At 48.1% G+C, this 16,835-nt stretch overlaps 1 protein-coding gene across 3 annotated transcripts; it reads right to left on the reverse strand.

Moving 5' to 3' along the window:
* Positions 1 to 424: 424 nt before the first annotated feature.
* Positions 425 to 15,290, reverse strand: COG1 (component of oligomeric golgi complex 1). Of its 3 annotated transcripts, XM_073310966.1 has the most exons (15): positions 14,847 to 15,290; positions 13,919 to 14,205; positions 12,620 to 12,801; positions 11,961 to 12,131; positions 11,667 to 11,823; positions 10,228 to 10,438; positions 8,983 to 9,771; positions 8,460 to 8,606; positions 6,176 to 6,337; positions 5,145 to 5,272; positions 3,662 to 3,770; positions 2,424 to 2,533; positions 2,251 to 2,329; positions 1,674 to 1,712; positions 425 to 590 (listed from the first exon to the last, which is right to left on the reverse strand). In XM_073310966.1, exons 1-14 carry the CDS (start codon positions 15,273 to 15,275, stop codon positions 1,689 to 1,691), a joined length of 2,985 nt encoding a protein of 994 aa, XP_073167067.1. In that variant the 5' UTR covers positions 15,276 to 15,290; the 3' UTR covers positions 425 to 590; positions 1,674 to 1,688. The 3 variants fall into 3 exon arrangements, with proteins under 3 accessions (XP_073167067.1, XP_073167066.1, XP_073167065.1); XM_073310965.1 differs by lacking the exon at positions 1,674 to 1,712 and having other exon boundaries at positions 13,919 to 14,163; XM_073310964.1 differs by lacking the exon at positions 1,674 to 1,712.
* Between the last annotated feature and the right edge of the window lie 1,545 nt (positions 15,291 to 16,835).

Consider the following 16,835-nt stretch of genomic DNA (forward strand, 5'->3'; position numbering starts at 1 on the left):
GAAATTCAAGCTATGAAAAGAACTTCAGCAGTATGACCACTTGAGAGACAGGTAGCATTGGATATGTTCAGAAAGCATGCTCTACCATGCCACTCTGAGATGCACAGTAAAAAGGAAAGCTGATTTCAACACTTCAGAAGGTGTTGAGGTTATATGAATTAACTTTTCTTCTTCCCTTACCCAGCTTTACATGATAAAACTGAGAGGGAAGGGTAAGAGCATTTTGTTAATTTTTTGCTTCAGCAGTCACACTGCAATATCTTAACTAAATTCTTATTTAAATAATAGTATAACAAATATACTGTGGCTAGGGAAAGGGATAAGAGCATGCTGTCTTATTTTCTTAGTGACTAATGCTGAACAGTTTAGCCAGTACAGGCCTGGGAGAGTGCGTTCCAAGTGGAAATGAATGGTGCAGGCAAACTTAAGTGTTTCATCTTTTTATTAGATCACTTGGTCATGCTAGAGAGCCAACCCAGTTTGAACAGGGATGGTGCAGCTGTGTCCTCCTCCTCTGTTGCAAGCTGTCTGAACAAGGAACCGGGGCGGAATGTTTCCTCTTCTGCTCTTATGACTGAAGGAGGTGGAACCTGTGTGTTTTTTAAAAGAGAATCAGTGACTGCTATACTGCCTCTTACATTGATTCCACACACAGCCAGTGGTTAGCAGCTGCAGGGAGGCACAGTAAGGTAAGAGAATCAAGAACTGTATAACTGAGTAGGTACTAAGTCCAACCTGAACCCCTGCCTCTCCAGCTACATATACAGGATTACTCAGCCTAAAAAGCCTTGTCTACACTAGATTTCTAGTACTAGAGAGGGGTTTCTAGGTTCTGGTATCAGAGCTTCCCCCTGTGCAACTTTTTAAACTAGATCAGTATGCTGTTAACTACTTAAGACTTGTAAGAATCACTTAATGTGATTGTTTTTACTGACTAGCCCAGGAAAGGGGCTTACTCTATTTTCTCCTGTGCTTTAAAAATGATAAAATGCAACTGTCCCTATACCTAGACAATAGTTTTTGATTAAGTACTCTACACAATCTTACATGATTCATTAGATGGTGGGATCTGAGAAAAGGCAGAGAGCGCATATCTGCTAGTAATTCAGAAAAGGGGCTTTCTATTAAACTACATATACACATCACTGCAGCTACAACTAGTAAACACACAGGCAGGTATGGAAGAAATGTCACTGTTTCTAAACTATACTAGATAATTTTTCTAAAATTGAATTGTTTTGAAACAAGTGTGCTCTTTAGAACAATTAAAGCCAAGAAGTTCTCCCACTGAATTACATGAAGAACTTGAATTAGCAGATTGTGATAGGTTGGCCCCCATTTAGGTAAATGTCTCTACTCTTAAATAGAGAAGTGGATCTTTATTGAATGAAATCAGTCAGGACTGCCCTACTGCACCATAGTGGGGTATGGGTTCAGTGATGACTTGGAGGGATGAGTGCGTTTAGGAATACCACTTCCTGAAGCAGCTAGGTCTTCCTTGGCTCTCCCAGTCCTCCACACAGGAGCCCTGCCTAAACAGACATTTAAATGATGGGGAATGAGTATCTGTGTACAATTTAGGTTAATATAAAATTTAATACAGAGCAACTGGACAATACTAAATGCCATTGTAGGTGAAGCAAGCCACTCAGAATGCACACAAGCTTAAATACCCAAGCAAGATTTCTTCAGGAGTACGGGTCACCATCATACTGGAAGGAAGTTTATAAAATAGTTAGCATCCTTTAACAGCTTAACATTCCTTGCTACTTCCCTTAAATACAGATGAAGAAGCAAAATTTTAAGTCATCACTGCATAAACTTACATGGTCTGTCAGCTGGGGGCTAGAGGTCTGGAATTCTGTGCTTCCGGACTTGCTTTTGGCCTTTAGCAAATCGCTTAAGGAAAATGAGCTAATCAGGTTTCCTGTTGGCTTTTTTTTTAAAGGGGTGGGGGAGGGTATGATTACTTGCAAAACTAATGTGAGGATTAGGATTTGTACAGTATTTTTAAAAGCAACCCTGCTTGGGACTGTTTGAAAAGTACTTGTCTCTTACTAGGGGCTGCTGACTTAAATATTTACTCAACCCGTTCTCCCTTCTTAAGCACCCCGAACCAAGTTCTTGCTTTTTTTTTTTTAAGTCTCCTCAGCAAGCCTGGAACCCTTATTTACAATGCTGCTTCCCTGCTCTGGTAACACAGTAGGGATATGTGGTAAGATTAGGATGGTTTATAACAAAGTCACCAACCTGAGTCTGATTTTCTGGGTTTTTAACAGCAGATTTAGTCTTTCGAGAGCTTGACATACTAAGCGGTAGAAGTCCAAATCTTAGAGAGAAATAAGGAAATGTATTCAGTCATACCATTCAGTTCAAGACACTTGCTTTCTAAAAAGTGATATCTGCATCACTGAGCAACTTACCTTATTTGACTAGATGCTAATGGCAAGATATTGTAAGGCTCCTGGGAGCTCAAATTATTGCTTCTATTGGTATACTGATTCTCCGCCCCAGTGAGTAGGCCAAACAGGACCTAGAAGACAGGAAATAAGTGTCATTTTGTTTTTCAGGTGGCTGAGGATTCTGTAACCCAAACTGCTCAAGTAACAAGAAGCCTGTGCCTGTATACAGGTTTCAGAGTAACAGCCGTGTTAGTCTGTATTCGCAAAAAGAAAAGGAGTACTAGTGGCACCTTAGAGACTAACATTTATTTGAGCATAAGCTTTCGTGAGCTACAGATGAAGTGAGCTGTAGCTCACGAAAGCTTATGCTCAAATAAATGTTAGTCTCTAAGGTGCCACTAGTACTCCTTTTCTTTTTGCCTGTATACAGAAGCTCTCAAATACACAGAGAATTGTCTTTAAGGCTGAATCCTTTCCCCAAAATGTTAATTTTTCCATTTCAAGGCAGCTGACTTGTCTCCCCTCACTCTCAAACTTGTTTCCTTTCATCAGAGCTTCTCTAACTTACAGAGGTGCAGTGGTGCTTCTAGGTGGTATTTTCACTAAGAACAGCCATACTGGGTCAGACCAAAGGTCCATCGAGCCCAGTATCCTGTCTTCCGACAGTTGCCAGTGCCAGGTGCCCCAAAGGGAATGAACAGAACAAGGAATCAAGGGATCCATCCCTTGTCACCTATTCCCAGCTTCTAGCAAAAGGAGAGCTGCTTCTGTCTGTGTAGGTACTCCATCTTCCCTAGAGGCAGTAGCCAGGGTGATGGGAGAAGACCTCCTGTGAAAAATAGCACTAACTACATCGCTCAACACCCCTGAGTGATGTAGTTATACTGACAAATTCCTAGTGTAGACCATGCCTCAGCTAACTGCCTGCTACTATGGTAGTAGAATCTGGGGCTGACTATGTGGCAGTTTGCATTTCACAGATTCTAATGACTCTCCCTTTTGGTTACAGAAGGAAGAGAGCTGAGTGAGTGTGTATCTATCATGCTATAGAGAACTCGCTCAGCAAGCTATGCCTAGCTCCAGCTGGCTTTAAATATCCCATCTGCAATGTTGAGTGCAGGCCAATAGTTAGCTGCAGTTGAACTGCATAATGTGAGGAAATGATCAGCTTGCTTGATAACTCTGCAGTAGAATAAAGCAGTAAACAGGTTTTGCAACATTTACTTCTATTGCAGGGAATTCCTTTCCCCTGAACTTACAGAGGTTCGTTGCACCAGGCGGTTAAGGCTGCTATTCAAATGTGGAGTAAAAACATCCAAGTCAAACGGATCAATGTTGGCTTCTAAGAAGTCTGTCACCTTCTCAATCCTGCAACGAGACCAAAAAGATGCCATTACAGATCTTCATATTAAATAAAAGTAGATTACAAGGTGGACAGATGCTTATGATGGGGCAAGTGGAAATTGGTATTGCAGTGGTCCCTCATGAAACTGAGCTGCTCCCCTCTCAGCTGACCTCTGTCTGAGTACAAGTAGGAGGCACACATCAGAGGAGCAGCAGTTTTCAGTTTCACAAGGCTTCTGCAGACTTGTGACAGAGGAAAAACTTCCATTCAATAAGCCTCTACCTGCAGCAGGGAAGAGGTGAAAGTACTTTAATGTAATTTTGAAGGCTTTTCTGTTCCTATTTACAGAACACTCTTAGCCCTGGTCTACACTAGGACTTTAGGTCGAATTTAACAGCGTTAAATCGATGTAAACCTGCACCCGTCCACACAATGAAGCCCTTTTTTTCGACTTAAAGGGCTTTTAAAATCAACTTCCTTACTCCACCCCTGACAAGTGGATTAGCACTTAAATTGGCCTTGCCGAGTCGAATTTGGGGGTACTGTGGACACAATTTGACGATATTGGCCTCCGGGAGCTATCCCAGAGTGCTCCATTGTGACTGCTCTGGACAGCGCTCTCAACTCAGATGCACTGGCCAGGTAGACAGGAAAAGAACCGCGAACTTTTGCATCTCATTTCCGGAGACTGCGGGAACTGTGGGATAGCTACCCACAGTACGACACTCCGGAAGTTGACTCTTACCTCGGTACTGTGGAAGCACTCTGCCGAGTTAATGCACTTAGAGCATTTTCTGTGGGGACACACACTCGAATATATAAAACCGATTTCTAAAAAACCAACTTCTATAAATTCGACCTAATTTCGTAGTGTAGACATACCCTTAGAGTGGAAGCCAAGTGTCTGAGTGGGATTTGTGCTCCCTATTCTTCTGCTTCACAAACCTGTTGCTAAACAGGTGTGATTTCTAAAAGTAAGGTTCTTCAAGACTAGTTCCATGACCAGGCAGAAGAGTTCTCTGGAGGCATCAGTTAGTGATACCAGGTCTACCCCCATTGAGGAGACTGGTTGGCCTGGCTCAGCTCCAATACTCCACCCTCATCCCACTCTGAGATTTTTAGACTATGCTTAAGAATTGGTGAAAAGATGATGGGTAGTGGCAGACATACCAATGTCCCATATGCTGCCCTGTAGGGCTTCTAGCTTTCCCTGAAGAACTTCTCTGTAGGTGGCTTCTGTCATAGAGCAAGGCTGAATGAGCCACTTTCTGTTTAGACTGCCTTTAAGTTGTGATTGTGTGCGAGGAAGTAGGATGTCAGAACTGGACTGAGAACTTGCTTCAGACCCTGAACAGCCTCTCTGATGCTTGGCTTAGAACACTGGCAGTACACTGTACCTGGAGTCCTGCTTGCTCCTGCTGGTTTTTGCTTCCTCACTCTTAGCTGTTAGGACTATATTCAAATAACGCAGATCATAGAGCAACTGCAACGCCCTGTTCTGAGTCATTGGGAACGTGCGTTCTTTCTGTAAGGAAGGCAGAAGGGTATGTTTCAACATTCTCTTTATAATAATGGTTTCCAAATGTTTTTTTCAAGACAGAACAAACAAAATACTCAGAACAATCAGCAGCAGGCTTAAGTCCAACAGTTCAGTTAGCTATCCTATGCCACATCCACTCTTGTCACATCCTCTTTGTATGTTGACTCATATTGTATGCTCCTCAGGGCAGACATGGTCTCATTTGTGAAGTGCCATGAATGTCTTAGCCCTAACCGTTCCAAAGGCTTCTGGACATATTAGCAAAGCCACATTGAAAAGAAATGACCAAACCAGTCACGCCAAGTAGCTCCCGAAGCAGAAGAAAAGACTTAAGTATGTTCTGACACATGTATTGGACAAAGAAAGCATTCACTTCAGTTTCTAAGAAATGGAATATGCAGAAGATCTGTCTAGTCTATTACTGAAGTAACACCATAGCTCTCCTGGAACTGCAGCCATCTCTCTTAGCATCATGCTAATGGAAAAGTAGGGCCTTAACAAAGCTGTTTCCCTTTCAGAGGCCTTTGCTGGCCATGCAAGCAGACAGGTGGAAGAACTAGAGCATTGTCATGGGAGCATGCAAGCGGCTACTTCCCTTTCCTGCACAGGCTCTCAAGGGCTTACAGCACTTTACAGTCTCAAAACCCATGAAAGGAAGGCTTGGATGATAACTGCGGCACTGGAGTGTAGAGATTTTGCATTAAGCTGGATCCCAGTCCCAGGTTATGTCCCATAAAACAAGCTTAAATTTCTGGGGGCTTCTCAGGGATGAATTTTTGGGGTTCCCTGATCAGTAGGAAAGATTGACTATAATTGTGACTGCACTTGCAGATTCCCTTTCAGTACAACCAAAAATCCAGGGTGTAGAACAAAATCCTAGCTGAATACCTTCTCCTGCTTCTCTTCAACAAGCTTCTCATAGCCAGCCAGCACTTCCGCCAGGCAGGTCTTCAGCAGCAGCTGCAAGGTACGCTTTGGTAGAGCGTGACCTCCAACCCGATTGACTTCTTGACACAAGCTGAAGAGGAGGCACTGAACATACCAGGATGGCTGTTGGGGGGAAAAAACACACACAGGACACCAGTAAAAGCGGATATGTTCCTGACCTTTCTGTATGGGTTGTTGGCATTATCAAGGTGAATGAGAGAGGTTATGTGAATTCTGGGTTTCTCCTGGTATCTTCTCCTTCCTCATCACCAACCTTGGTCTCTTGCCTTCTCCCCTCACAGAAGGCTGCCTCAATGCTAACATCCTGTCCTACCTCCTTACTCTTACTGACTCCGTACATACCCTTTCCCTCTCATCATCCTCTGGATCTTTCCCCTCATGAAGCATGTCCTGGTCTCCACTATCTTCAGAACCATCTGTTAGCCCCATCTGCCTTTCCAGCTATCATCCCTTCCACTCGAAAATCAGGAAATATGTAGTCTACAACCAAAGTACTGATTTTCCCTCCTCTAGGTCTGTTATCTTCCTTCCAGATGGGCTTTAACTTTTTTCCACTCTACTGAAACTGGTTTCATTTTGGTCTTCAGTTACCTCTTCCTGGCCAAACCTCTGGGCTTCTATTCTATCCTCATCCTAGAGCTGCAGCTCAACCCCTCCTTCCTGACATCTTATCCTCAGCAGGGTTTTGAGATACTATCTTTTCTCCTCTGTGTTTTTTGGTGGGGCCAGCTCTTCCCCTGGCTTTGGTGGGGGTTCCCCAGGGCTTTCTCTTTGCTCTTTCCATTAGTTTTAGCCATCATCTGTGTTGCTGATAACTCACAAATCTCTTTCTATCACTGGCCTGTCTCCTATCCAATCCCACATTTCAATTGTCTGATGTCCTCATAGGCATCAAGACGTTAAATACATTAAAGGTTATAAGGTGCTCAGATAAGTACTTGTCTGGCTTCCATCACTGTATTAAGACAGATCTTAAACTGAATATAGACAAAAACTGAACTTGTCTTCCCACTTTTCCTATCACGGTTCACAACACCATCCTCCTAGTCACTCAGGCTTACAATCTGAGGGGTATGTTTTTACTCCTCCTTTTCCCTTACCCCACACTTACAAGACATTCCAAATCTGGATGCTACTTCCTTCATTCTGTCCTTTGCTTTCCGCCACCCAACCACGTCTCTTGTTCAGGCCTCATTATAGCCTGCCTTGCTGCCTGCAGTATCTTCCCTCTTCACCCTAATGTCTCTCTCACACATCCACTCCCTTCAGTCTGTATAAAATGCTGCTGCTAAACTCCTCTTTCTTGCCTGTCTGACATGTAACTCCTCCCTTTCTTCAGTCCCTCAGTTGGCTTCCCAGCCAATATCTGCTGCTTGTCACCACCTTCAAAAGTCTACATAGCTTTGTCTCTTCTCAACTTTCCTACCCCTGCTGCTCCACTATTGCTGCCCAATCTCATCCACTTGTTTGTCAGATTTATACAATCACCACCTTGCCTTCTTTCCTACAGCTCATCCTTGTCCACCTTTGAGTTTGTCTTAAAGGCAGTGCAGCAGAAGTGAGTTTAAGGAATCTTATTGATTTGTACATTATAAGCTGCCTCTTTTAATTCCCCTTTCCCTGACTATCTCTACAGCGGGAGCATCTCAGGGCAGGGACTGTTCTCCTTAAGTATTACCCAGCACACAATGAAAAGTACTGCAAATAATTAGGAATAAAGCCAAAAAGTTGGGCTACAGGTGATGTAGTGACAGTGTTATACAAACACCAGCCATTCTGGGTACAGCACCAAGTCAGCAACATGGACTTTAGGGACCGCTTTTAGTGAGAGGGGGAATGTTGGCCAGGGGATGGCTGGGGCTTATCCCTCACAGCGTATTTACATTCACATTCTCCTATAGGACAGACCTGAAGAAGAGCTCTGTGGAAGTGCAAAAGTCTCTAACCAACAGAAGTTGGTTCAATAAAAGCTCCCTCTCTCTCCTATCTTGAGACAGAGAGCTACAACACTGCATGCGTATTCTTTGGCAGAAGTCCTAAGATCTTCAAGTTGCCCCCTAGGACTTGGATATGTGACCGTGAGTGCAGGAAGATTTCATAAGATAGGAGTGAATTCAGTGAAACCTCCTAGAGTGAAATGCAGGTTTACTGACTATTTTACAAGCAGCTTTTGGCCTCCTGAAAGATTATTTCCCTCCATTCACACAGAGGACATTGCTCACACCTGTACAGGGAGTCGGATCTTTGACGTTATGCTGCTTCCTGTTTCTGTCTCCTCCTGAATTTCAATTTCATCCCAGTTGGTGGCTGTAGCTAAGATAGAGCCAGCTGCATCTAGCAGCAAAGTTTTGGTGAAACTGTGAACCAGGACCTAGAAGGGAAAAATACAAATATTCAGTAACAGGCCAATGCAGGTACTGGGGTCAGGCAGTCTATTTATGGCTCCCTTGTGTTTTTCACTTAGTGAATCTGCTGAGGAGACTGAGGTGGGCAAAGTATTTTCCATTTGTCTTTAAGAGCGTCACACCAAGGGGATCTGGCACCTCAGAGTGTGACTATTTCAGAGCCATAGCTCAGCCACAGTCATTGGAAACTGATTAGGTACCCTAATTCTAGTAGTAGCAGTGTTCTAATGAATGGAAAGTCTCTGAAGAACTAGAACGACAAGCACAGTGGTGGCTGTGGGCAGCTGTGAAAGAGAAACTTAAGTAGGAAAGGAGTGCGCCCAAAGAAAACTGGCTACTTACTTTTACAACAGTTGAGCTCCAAATCTGATATGCAAACAGGCTCTGTTGCAGGAGTTGTTCTTTCACTTCCTGCCACTTGGCCTGCATGGGATTCACCTCCTGGACTTTCCCTTTCCCCAGCTTTTTAAAAGACCGGGTCTCCCTCATTACATTCTCTGTGCTGCCTGATTTACCCAGAATGCACTGCTTCAGGTGAGGACACAGTTCACCTAGTGACTGACAAAGTCTAGCCATGAAGAGGACGGTATTAAGTTTGGCATCGTTCAGAGCGTCTGTGTCTCCTTTCAGCTTGTCCTCAGCACTCTGCAGCTCTTCTCTAACACAGCCCAAGACATACTGAATGCAGGTAATGCAGTGATCACGGAGCAGCTCTTCTACGGTGCCAGCATCAGCATATCTATCAAAAGCAGAGTTCCTGGACTGCACGCCCAATATCTCTTTGGGTGTGGAAGAGTCAGAGGGCAGGTAGGACAGAAGGTCATCCAGTTTGGCCTTCAGTTTGGTATCCAAGGCAGAACAGAAGCTCTGCACGCAGGGAGTGAGAGCCTGGGCCTTCATAGACAGGCCACTCTTTGCAAATTGGCTGCGGTTTGCCACGTTGACCCAGGCAGCATCAGAAGGCATGTCGCTGGGGCTCTCTGACCACAGAAACAAAACCATGTTGTGTTCAAATTGGATGTGCTTGCTGGGGGTGGAGGTACTGGACTTGACTTCAAGCTCCTGTAGAGCTAAGATAAGAAGCTGTTTCGAACTGCTGGAGATGGAGTCAAATCCTTCCTTCGTCAGGGTCTGGAAAAGAGAACTTTCCCTTCTCAGGTCTCAGTGGCTGCCACATCACCCATTTTAAGAGTGCCTCTATGGCTGCTGAAAGGTACTGTGGGCGGCCCTGGAGAGTGAAGACCTCTCTCCCCAGACAGTACCGCAAGGAGAGCAGCTGTGCAAGCTTCCCCATGCAGCACCAGCCTTCCCCTCCCCCGCCACACTGTTCCCTCTAAGCTGTGCATGTGTGCGTACACACAGATCCTAAACCCTGCACACACGGTGAAGCACCGCGCGCACAAAAATTTACACAGAAGAAATTTTTTGCGCACATGGCCTGTCAAAAAATTAGAGGGAACATTGTCCCCCACCCAGCTAACGTATGCCCCTCATGACCTGTTCTCTGCTGAGACTGCCAGGCTAGGGAAGCAGACAGCACTTAAACATTGCCAAAGTCAGCCTGGTTAAGCCCCGACAGCATCTCACCTGTAACCTGTCCAAGAAAAGCTGACGCAGCAAGTCCTCCCAGAAGGAGATGGGCTTGTCCAAGAGTCGATGACACACTGTGTCCCAGTTCTGGCTCATAGACTCACCAGTGAGCAGCTCCCACACAGCGTCACGGATGCCGGCTAGGCCTTTCAGGCTCTTCACGTAGCCCAGCAGAGTGATAAGCCCAGATTTGATATCTTCATTACACCTGAAAGCAATATTCACTTCAGTCCCATTCCCTCATATCACAGCTCCAGGCAATGCAGCAGAGAACTTTTACTTTACTGTTCTAGGCTGGACTACAAAGGGATTCTTATTGCTTTGTGAAAGGATCCAGCAAGGAGACCCGTGGCAGGACTGAAAATGACCTAGGAAGTTTACCTGCCACCTCACAGTGATCCAGCCACTTGCATTCCTGGCCATGTTGACCCACATGTTGCGTCATCCCCAGGAACTACTAGACGCACATCATGCTCCCCTACAGGGTCCCAGCCCATGTATCTCAGCGCCCTGGACCACAGGCAAGGGGCACTGTACCAGGGGTGGGCAAAGACCATCATCTTACTCTGTAACAACTCCCCGCTAGCCAACCTAGCACATATGGGCCCCTGACGGAGGTGCTCTTTGGAGGATAAAATGGGGCAGCCGGGCAGGGAGAAGTTTGGGGGTAAGAATTCCTCTCAACCAAAGAAGGCTTCAAACTTCAGTCTGACTGCAGCTAAGAGCTACCGTTTGCTTACACTTTCATGCATTTCATAGGTAGAGGGCAGAGTCACATGGGGCTGACTGAGCCACTACATAAGGAAAGGGAGGCCTGACTGTTACTCTCCTCTTAGCAAGGCATGCTGGGAAAGGGGAGGAGCCTGGGACCTTTATAATGTAGGCTCTGCCAGCTCTCTTGCATGGTGCTCAGGAGGACAGCAGGAAGAAAAGAGATGCTAGAATGAGAACAACCCCAGGAAGGAAAAACCGAAGAGTATAGGTAAGCACTTAGAGGCATTTTTCTATTTGGATAAGAGTTTGGGGGACTTTATTTTCGGTAATACTGCAGGGACGCTAGACACAGATCACTCAGCGTTGCAGGGAAGTGCTCTGGTTATAATCTGCTGCCTTACTGATGTATTGAACAACCTGGCTTTCGAGAAAGCATTTAGTCTGTATAATCCCTTATCTCAGCATCTCTGTGGCAGACACGGGCGTCCCGATACGCTTCTATGGGGATAACAGGCAGGTGAGTAGACTTGGCTCCATTTTACGACCCCCCAGCCAAGGATTGCTGTTGAGCTGCTTAGGTGCTGCAGAAGCACTCTATGCTGCTAGACAGATCTAGTGGTGTCTGATGGCGCCTCACTCCCTTTCACTAGAGGAGGAATACAGTGACAGAACAAGTACTGTCCTAATCCATCCCTTAGAAGAAGCTCCCTCTATACACTCACATGTTAATCCACTTCTGAAGAGTCTCTCTCAGGTAGTCCTGGCTGATTGGATGTACCAGGGTTCGGAGGGTTGGCTGGAACTCTACAATGGACAGTGGTAGATATTTGAACCAGCTGCTCAGCTGCATCTCCTCTTTCAAAACTTTGATGCCTTTACCTAGAAGAATTGTGCCGCATGAGTGGGGTGGGTTCAATGGGGTCTTGACTAAGCCCTAGTTGTATGAGGAACACGCACAAATGACCATGAGATAGTGAAACCAATCCCAAGTCTCATTGCCTGAGCAAGCTACTCACCTGCTGGATCCTGGCCTGTTGTGGTCTCCAGCATTGAGAAGAGCAAGCTGCAGGGCAGGGTTGGATCTGAGGGCACCCCTTCAGGCAGAGTGTAAAACAGGACATGAGCCTGGTACAAGGTGGTGGTTAGCAACTCCATCAACGAACACACCTGAGCTTTTATTCCCGCACCTAAAAAGAAAAATTTCTTAATAGAGGCAGCAGCCCTAACCTTCCTCATTAAAGCAGTCCCATAATAAGAACAATGCTGGTCAGAAAGGACAAACATTTTTCCAGGCCAGATGTGTATTTACAGTGAAGATACCAGCTGTTTCTATAGATAATGGAGATGGGCAGAGCATGGAGTAACTTATAGATACAGCAAAGCAGAGTTATTGTGATGGATCAGTTAGCTACACAAGTACCTCTGAACCAATCACCCCCATCTTGTGATAAAGGAGTCTCCTGCAAGCTATCCTGTTTGGCCACTACTGTTTTTAAAGGACCAAGGGAAATAATTAGCTGTGTGTTAACCCTGATTCAATGCAACAAAGTTCCCATGGAGGCTACAAAATAGGACAAACTCCGTTCCACTCAGTTTCTGCTCTTTCCTCGAGATGGGAAAGAGACCTTAGAGCTTCCTTTAACATCAGTTCAGGAGCGAAGCCAGTTGTACTGACCGTGATGTGGCTGGTTCAGAAGCTGCTGAACAGCTGACTTCCTGGCCAGCAGGAAGTCTGTCAGGGCTTGGCGTGGAGAGCTGTCCTCCAAAAGCATGATGGAGCATAAGGCCTCTGCCACTGCTTGGTCAGAAACGGCCTGGCATTTTAGCAGCGATTTGCTTTCATGCAGTATGGTGGATCTAATAAGGAAACAAGTCAGATGCAGTCACCAGGTGTTGAACAGGGTTGCCAGCTTTCTAACTGCTGACAACCAGACCCCCGAGGCCCTGTCTCCTGCTCGCACCTCTCCACAGATACCCTGTCGTCACTCGCTGCTCTCCCTGTCCCCCGGAGCTGGATCCTCTCCACGTCCCTCCCTCCACCGCCAGCTGCGCTCTCTTTACTCTGGGGCTGCAGCCTGATGCGGCGCCTGCCTGCCCATGAGATGCAAGTAGGAGGTGGCCCTGGCGGAGCAAGAGACTAAATCGAACATATGGGAAACCAAAGCTTCCTTTCATATCCATGGGTGGAATCAACAGGAGTCACCTACGAGGCACCTAGGGCAGCCGATCGTCTGGCCCAGTCCTGGAACCTGACCGCATCAACCCTTCCTACCCCAGTGGCTGTAAAGTATAAGGTGGAACAGTGTAATCTTAAAAGGGTGGTTTAAATTCCATGATCCTGCCAGCTTGGTAAACTAACACTGCTTACATTCTTACTCTAGTACACAGCATTTTGAACCTTTCAAAGTAATAACCCTCCACCAGGAAACTCCCAAAGGTGTCCAAGCTAATTCAGCCATCCAATTGGAATGGACTGTCCTGCATACAAAGGGTTCATGTTGACATCTTGAGCTGCTCAGGGGATGGAAACGCTTGTCTGCTAGGGGGAAGACAACAGCTCACTTTATGCAGTCCCTTCAAGAGTGATGCCTGACAAGCATAGAGGGAGCTATGTTGAGCCCTTGACTTAATAGAGAGAAAGTAGGGGAGGAAAAAAAATATTCTCCACCACCACCACACTTCTTCCCATGAGGAAGGAGAGATCTAGAACAGGGCACTGGGAGTCAAACTCCTGGGTTCTACTGTCAGTTCTGCCAGCGTCAGTCAGTATGATGTTGGGTAAACTGCTTCACCTCTGTCTCTCAGCTTTTGTGGCTGTGGAACAATAATCCCTACTTCCCCTAGGAAAAAGAGGATAGGAGGTTTTGTTTGTATCGGGCCTTCAGGTAGGTTTAAAATATTACGGCAGTGCAATGCTCTGACAGCATTTGCAAACTGGCTCTGGCAGGGCTGCAACCACCACCACGCTGCTTACCTAAAGTGGCTAGCTGCTGCCACTTGTCGTACAAGGATGGGGAAGCGTGCAAGGATGGGACTGTAACGGGAGCTGGAGGAATCCAGCTGCAGGAGGCTGTGGAGATGGCAGCAGAGCAGGTAGAGATGAGTGGCACGTAAGCACTGAGAGGCCTCCATGGCACTCCAGATCTTCTCAGGAATCTCCAGCAGCAGCTTGATCTGCGCTGCGGTGCCATAGAACTTCTCCTGCGAGTGCAGCGTAGTCTGGGCACGAAAGGAGAGGCTGTGACTGTGGGTACAATCACGCTTCCAAGGGAACAACAATGGTCACCCGCCGTAATTCTGCTAACTTCAGAAGCTACCCGAGCTTTGTCCCTGTACGCTTCCGTGCCGTGACCGCTAACAGGCGAAAGCCGGACAGAACGCAGTCCTGCAACCCAGGCTTTGGGTAAACTGACGACGCGCGCCCCCCCCGCAGCCATGCCCAGCTCAGGGGCTCGTCTCCCAGGATGTCCTATCCACCCTGGCAGGAAGGAAAAGGCCGAGACGGTGCGGGGGCCACCAGGCGGGAGTGGCGCTGCGATGCAGCAGGGTCTCACAAGGACGACTCTGGACAAGGAGGACGGGGGCTGTGGGGCAGGGGCACCCCCCAGCCCTAGCGGGGCTCCAGCAGTGACGCTAGGGTGGGGCCGGCACCTGCGGCCTGGCTAGAGGCTGGGGGCCTGTCCTGGGCCAAGGCTGCACTGACCGTGGCTTGTTGCGGGGGGGCCCCCTCGCTCACCCGGGGGGGAGGGGCCCCGCCGGCCCCGCCCCCTCGCTCACCCGGGGGGGAGGGGCCCCGCCGGCCCCGCCCCCTCGCTCACCCGGGGGGGAGGGGCCCCGCCGGCCCCGCCCCCTCGCTCACCTGGGCCCCCCGGGCGCCCCGCAGGCCCCGCCCCCTCGCTCACCTGGGCCCCCCGGGCGCCCCGCGGCCCCGGCGCCCCGCGCTGCAGGCCCCGCACCGCCCCCAGCAGGTGCTCGGCGCTGAGGCGCATCTCGGCGATGGTGTCGGCCGCCTCGATGAGGTCCCGGTAGCGCTCCCCCACCATCTGCCGCAGCTCCTCCCGCTTCTGCTCGATGCCCGCCCGCAGCCGCCGCTCCACCTCGCGCAGCTCGGCCGTCGTGTGCGCCTCGAAGAGCCCCGCCGCCGCCTCCGGGCCCCGCGGCAGCCCGGGCCCCGCCGCCGCCGCCATCTTGGGCGCGACCCTGGGCGGCCACCGTCCGTCCCGCGAAGCGGGGGAGCGTCCCTTTACCCGTGACGTGTCCGACGGGTGCCGCCGCCAGCTGCGGGAGGGGCAGCGACACTTCCGGGCACTGGGGGCATCGCTCGGCGCCATCTTTGTGAGGGCTCGCGGGACTTCCGGTTATTGCTCGTCTGCCTCAGGGGCCGCCATCTTTGTGAGGGGCAAGGGCAACCTCCCCATTGAGCCCCGCCCCCTTCCATAAGGTCCCCACAGGCCATAGGTGATTCCCCCTATAGAGCTCCCCCTCCCCCCAACCCCTTCGTTAGGGGCACCCTCACTTCCCCTCCCCCCCATCCCTTTCCCTAGGGCTCCCTCACATCACCATCCCTTTCCATGGGGTGCTCACCTCCCCAGCCCCATTGCCTTCCCACAGAGCCTTTCCTGCCAGAGCAAGGGGCGGGATCAGCTGTCCTGGCCCCCTCAGAGAGGCTGATGTTATCCTGTCCCGTCCCCCTGGGCCGCTGTGGGGGTGCTTCCCGGGCCCCGGGGTGGAGCAAGTCACAGAGAGATTTTAAACCTGGAAGACCGCCTCCGATTTCCTGTTCATACCAGAGATGCCCCCACTCCCTTGTTTTCCTCCCTCCGCTCCTTTTCTGCAATTCTCACGCACCCATCGTCGTGGAACCTCGACACCGATTCCCACAAAGCAATAATCCGCCACAATAAAAAACCACCCTCCCTGAGTTCTCGAAGCTTAGTCCTCGTCCACTGTCTCCCTTGACTTTAGATTCCTCTCTGAGAGCCTGGAGTCCACCTCTTCCTTTTGCACAGCTCCTAACATTGACCAGTTAAAATGCTGCTCGTTGACATTTTTTGCCGTTCTGCTTGGAGCTTGCGCAATACGAATCGACTGGTCTGCTTTGGTTTTTAAACAGCATATGTATTTCCCCCTTGCAGGGGAAGGCCTAAATGCAATCTAAAACCTGGTTATATTGAGTTTTTAAATTGTAGTTAATTAACACCTAGTACTGCCTGATCATATATACTTGTATGCATCTTTAAAATATTTCTGCCAGCATCAAGGTAGAAATATGAAAGATCTGCTTTTGTCAAACCCAAGTTATTGGGCTTAATATAGGGGTAACGGGTGAAATTTAATGGCCTGTGATATACAGGAGGTGAGACTAAATGGTCCCTACTAGCCTTCAGTTCTATGAAGGTGTTTGGGTGTCTAACATCAGGATCAGTCCCTAAATACGGAGTCAGATGATGGTTGCATAAGAAAAAACAGCTGCACACTCTGCCCCTACATGTGAAATGAATTGATAGTTTGTCTTGCTCCATTCAGCCTTTCAAAATGACTCTGTGACAGAGTTTGTGGAGTATATTTGTTTGCAGTGTGGATGGGGTCCCAGGGTAGGCGAGGTGATATCTTTTATTGGACCAACTTCTGTTTCTGAAAGGGGCAAACTTTCAAGCTTCACAGAGCTCTTCTTCAGGTCCTGAGAAGATAACCAGTTAGTGTCACAGCTATATACAAAGTGGGCCAGATTAAGCATAAGAGATGCACCCATGTTGCAGGAGACCACTTAAAATGAAGTGGGTAATTAACACCTCTGCATTCATGCGACAAAGGGGGTGGTAGGAGGCAGGGAGTGTTACAAATTGTTGTAATAAGCCATACAGCCAGCATCTTTGTTATGTCTGTGGTTT

The sequence above is a fragment of the Lepidochelys kempii genome, chromosome 14, assembly GCF_965140265.1.
Source record: "Lepidochelys kempii isolate rLepKem1 chromosome 14, rLepKem1.hap2, whole genome shotgun sequence".
Classification (NCBI taxonomy): domain Eukaryota; kingdom Metazoa; phylum Chordata; order Testudines; family Cheloniidae; genus Lepidochelys; species Lepidochelys kempii.

Excerpts from the sequence above, each read along its gene's own strand:
- COG1 (XM_073310964.1), bottom strand. The coding sequence starts at position 15,275 with ATGGCGCCGAGCGATGCCCCCAGTGCCCGGAAGTGTCGCTGCCCCTCC. Across the intron at positions 5,273-6,175 it reads TTGAAGAGAAGCAGGAGAAG|AAAGAACGCACGTTCCCAAT; the intron begins GTATTCAGCTAG and ends CCTTCCTTACAG. Across the intron at positions 2,534-3,661 it reads GCCTGGTGCAACGAACCTCT|GTCCTGTTTGGCCTACTCAC; the intron begins GTAAGTTCAGGG and ends CCTGTCTTCTAG.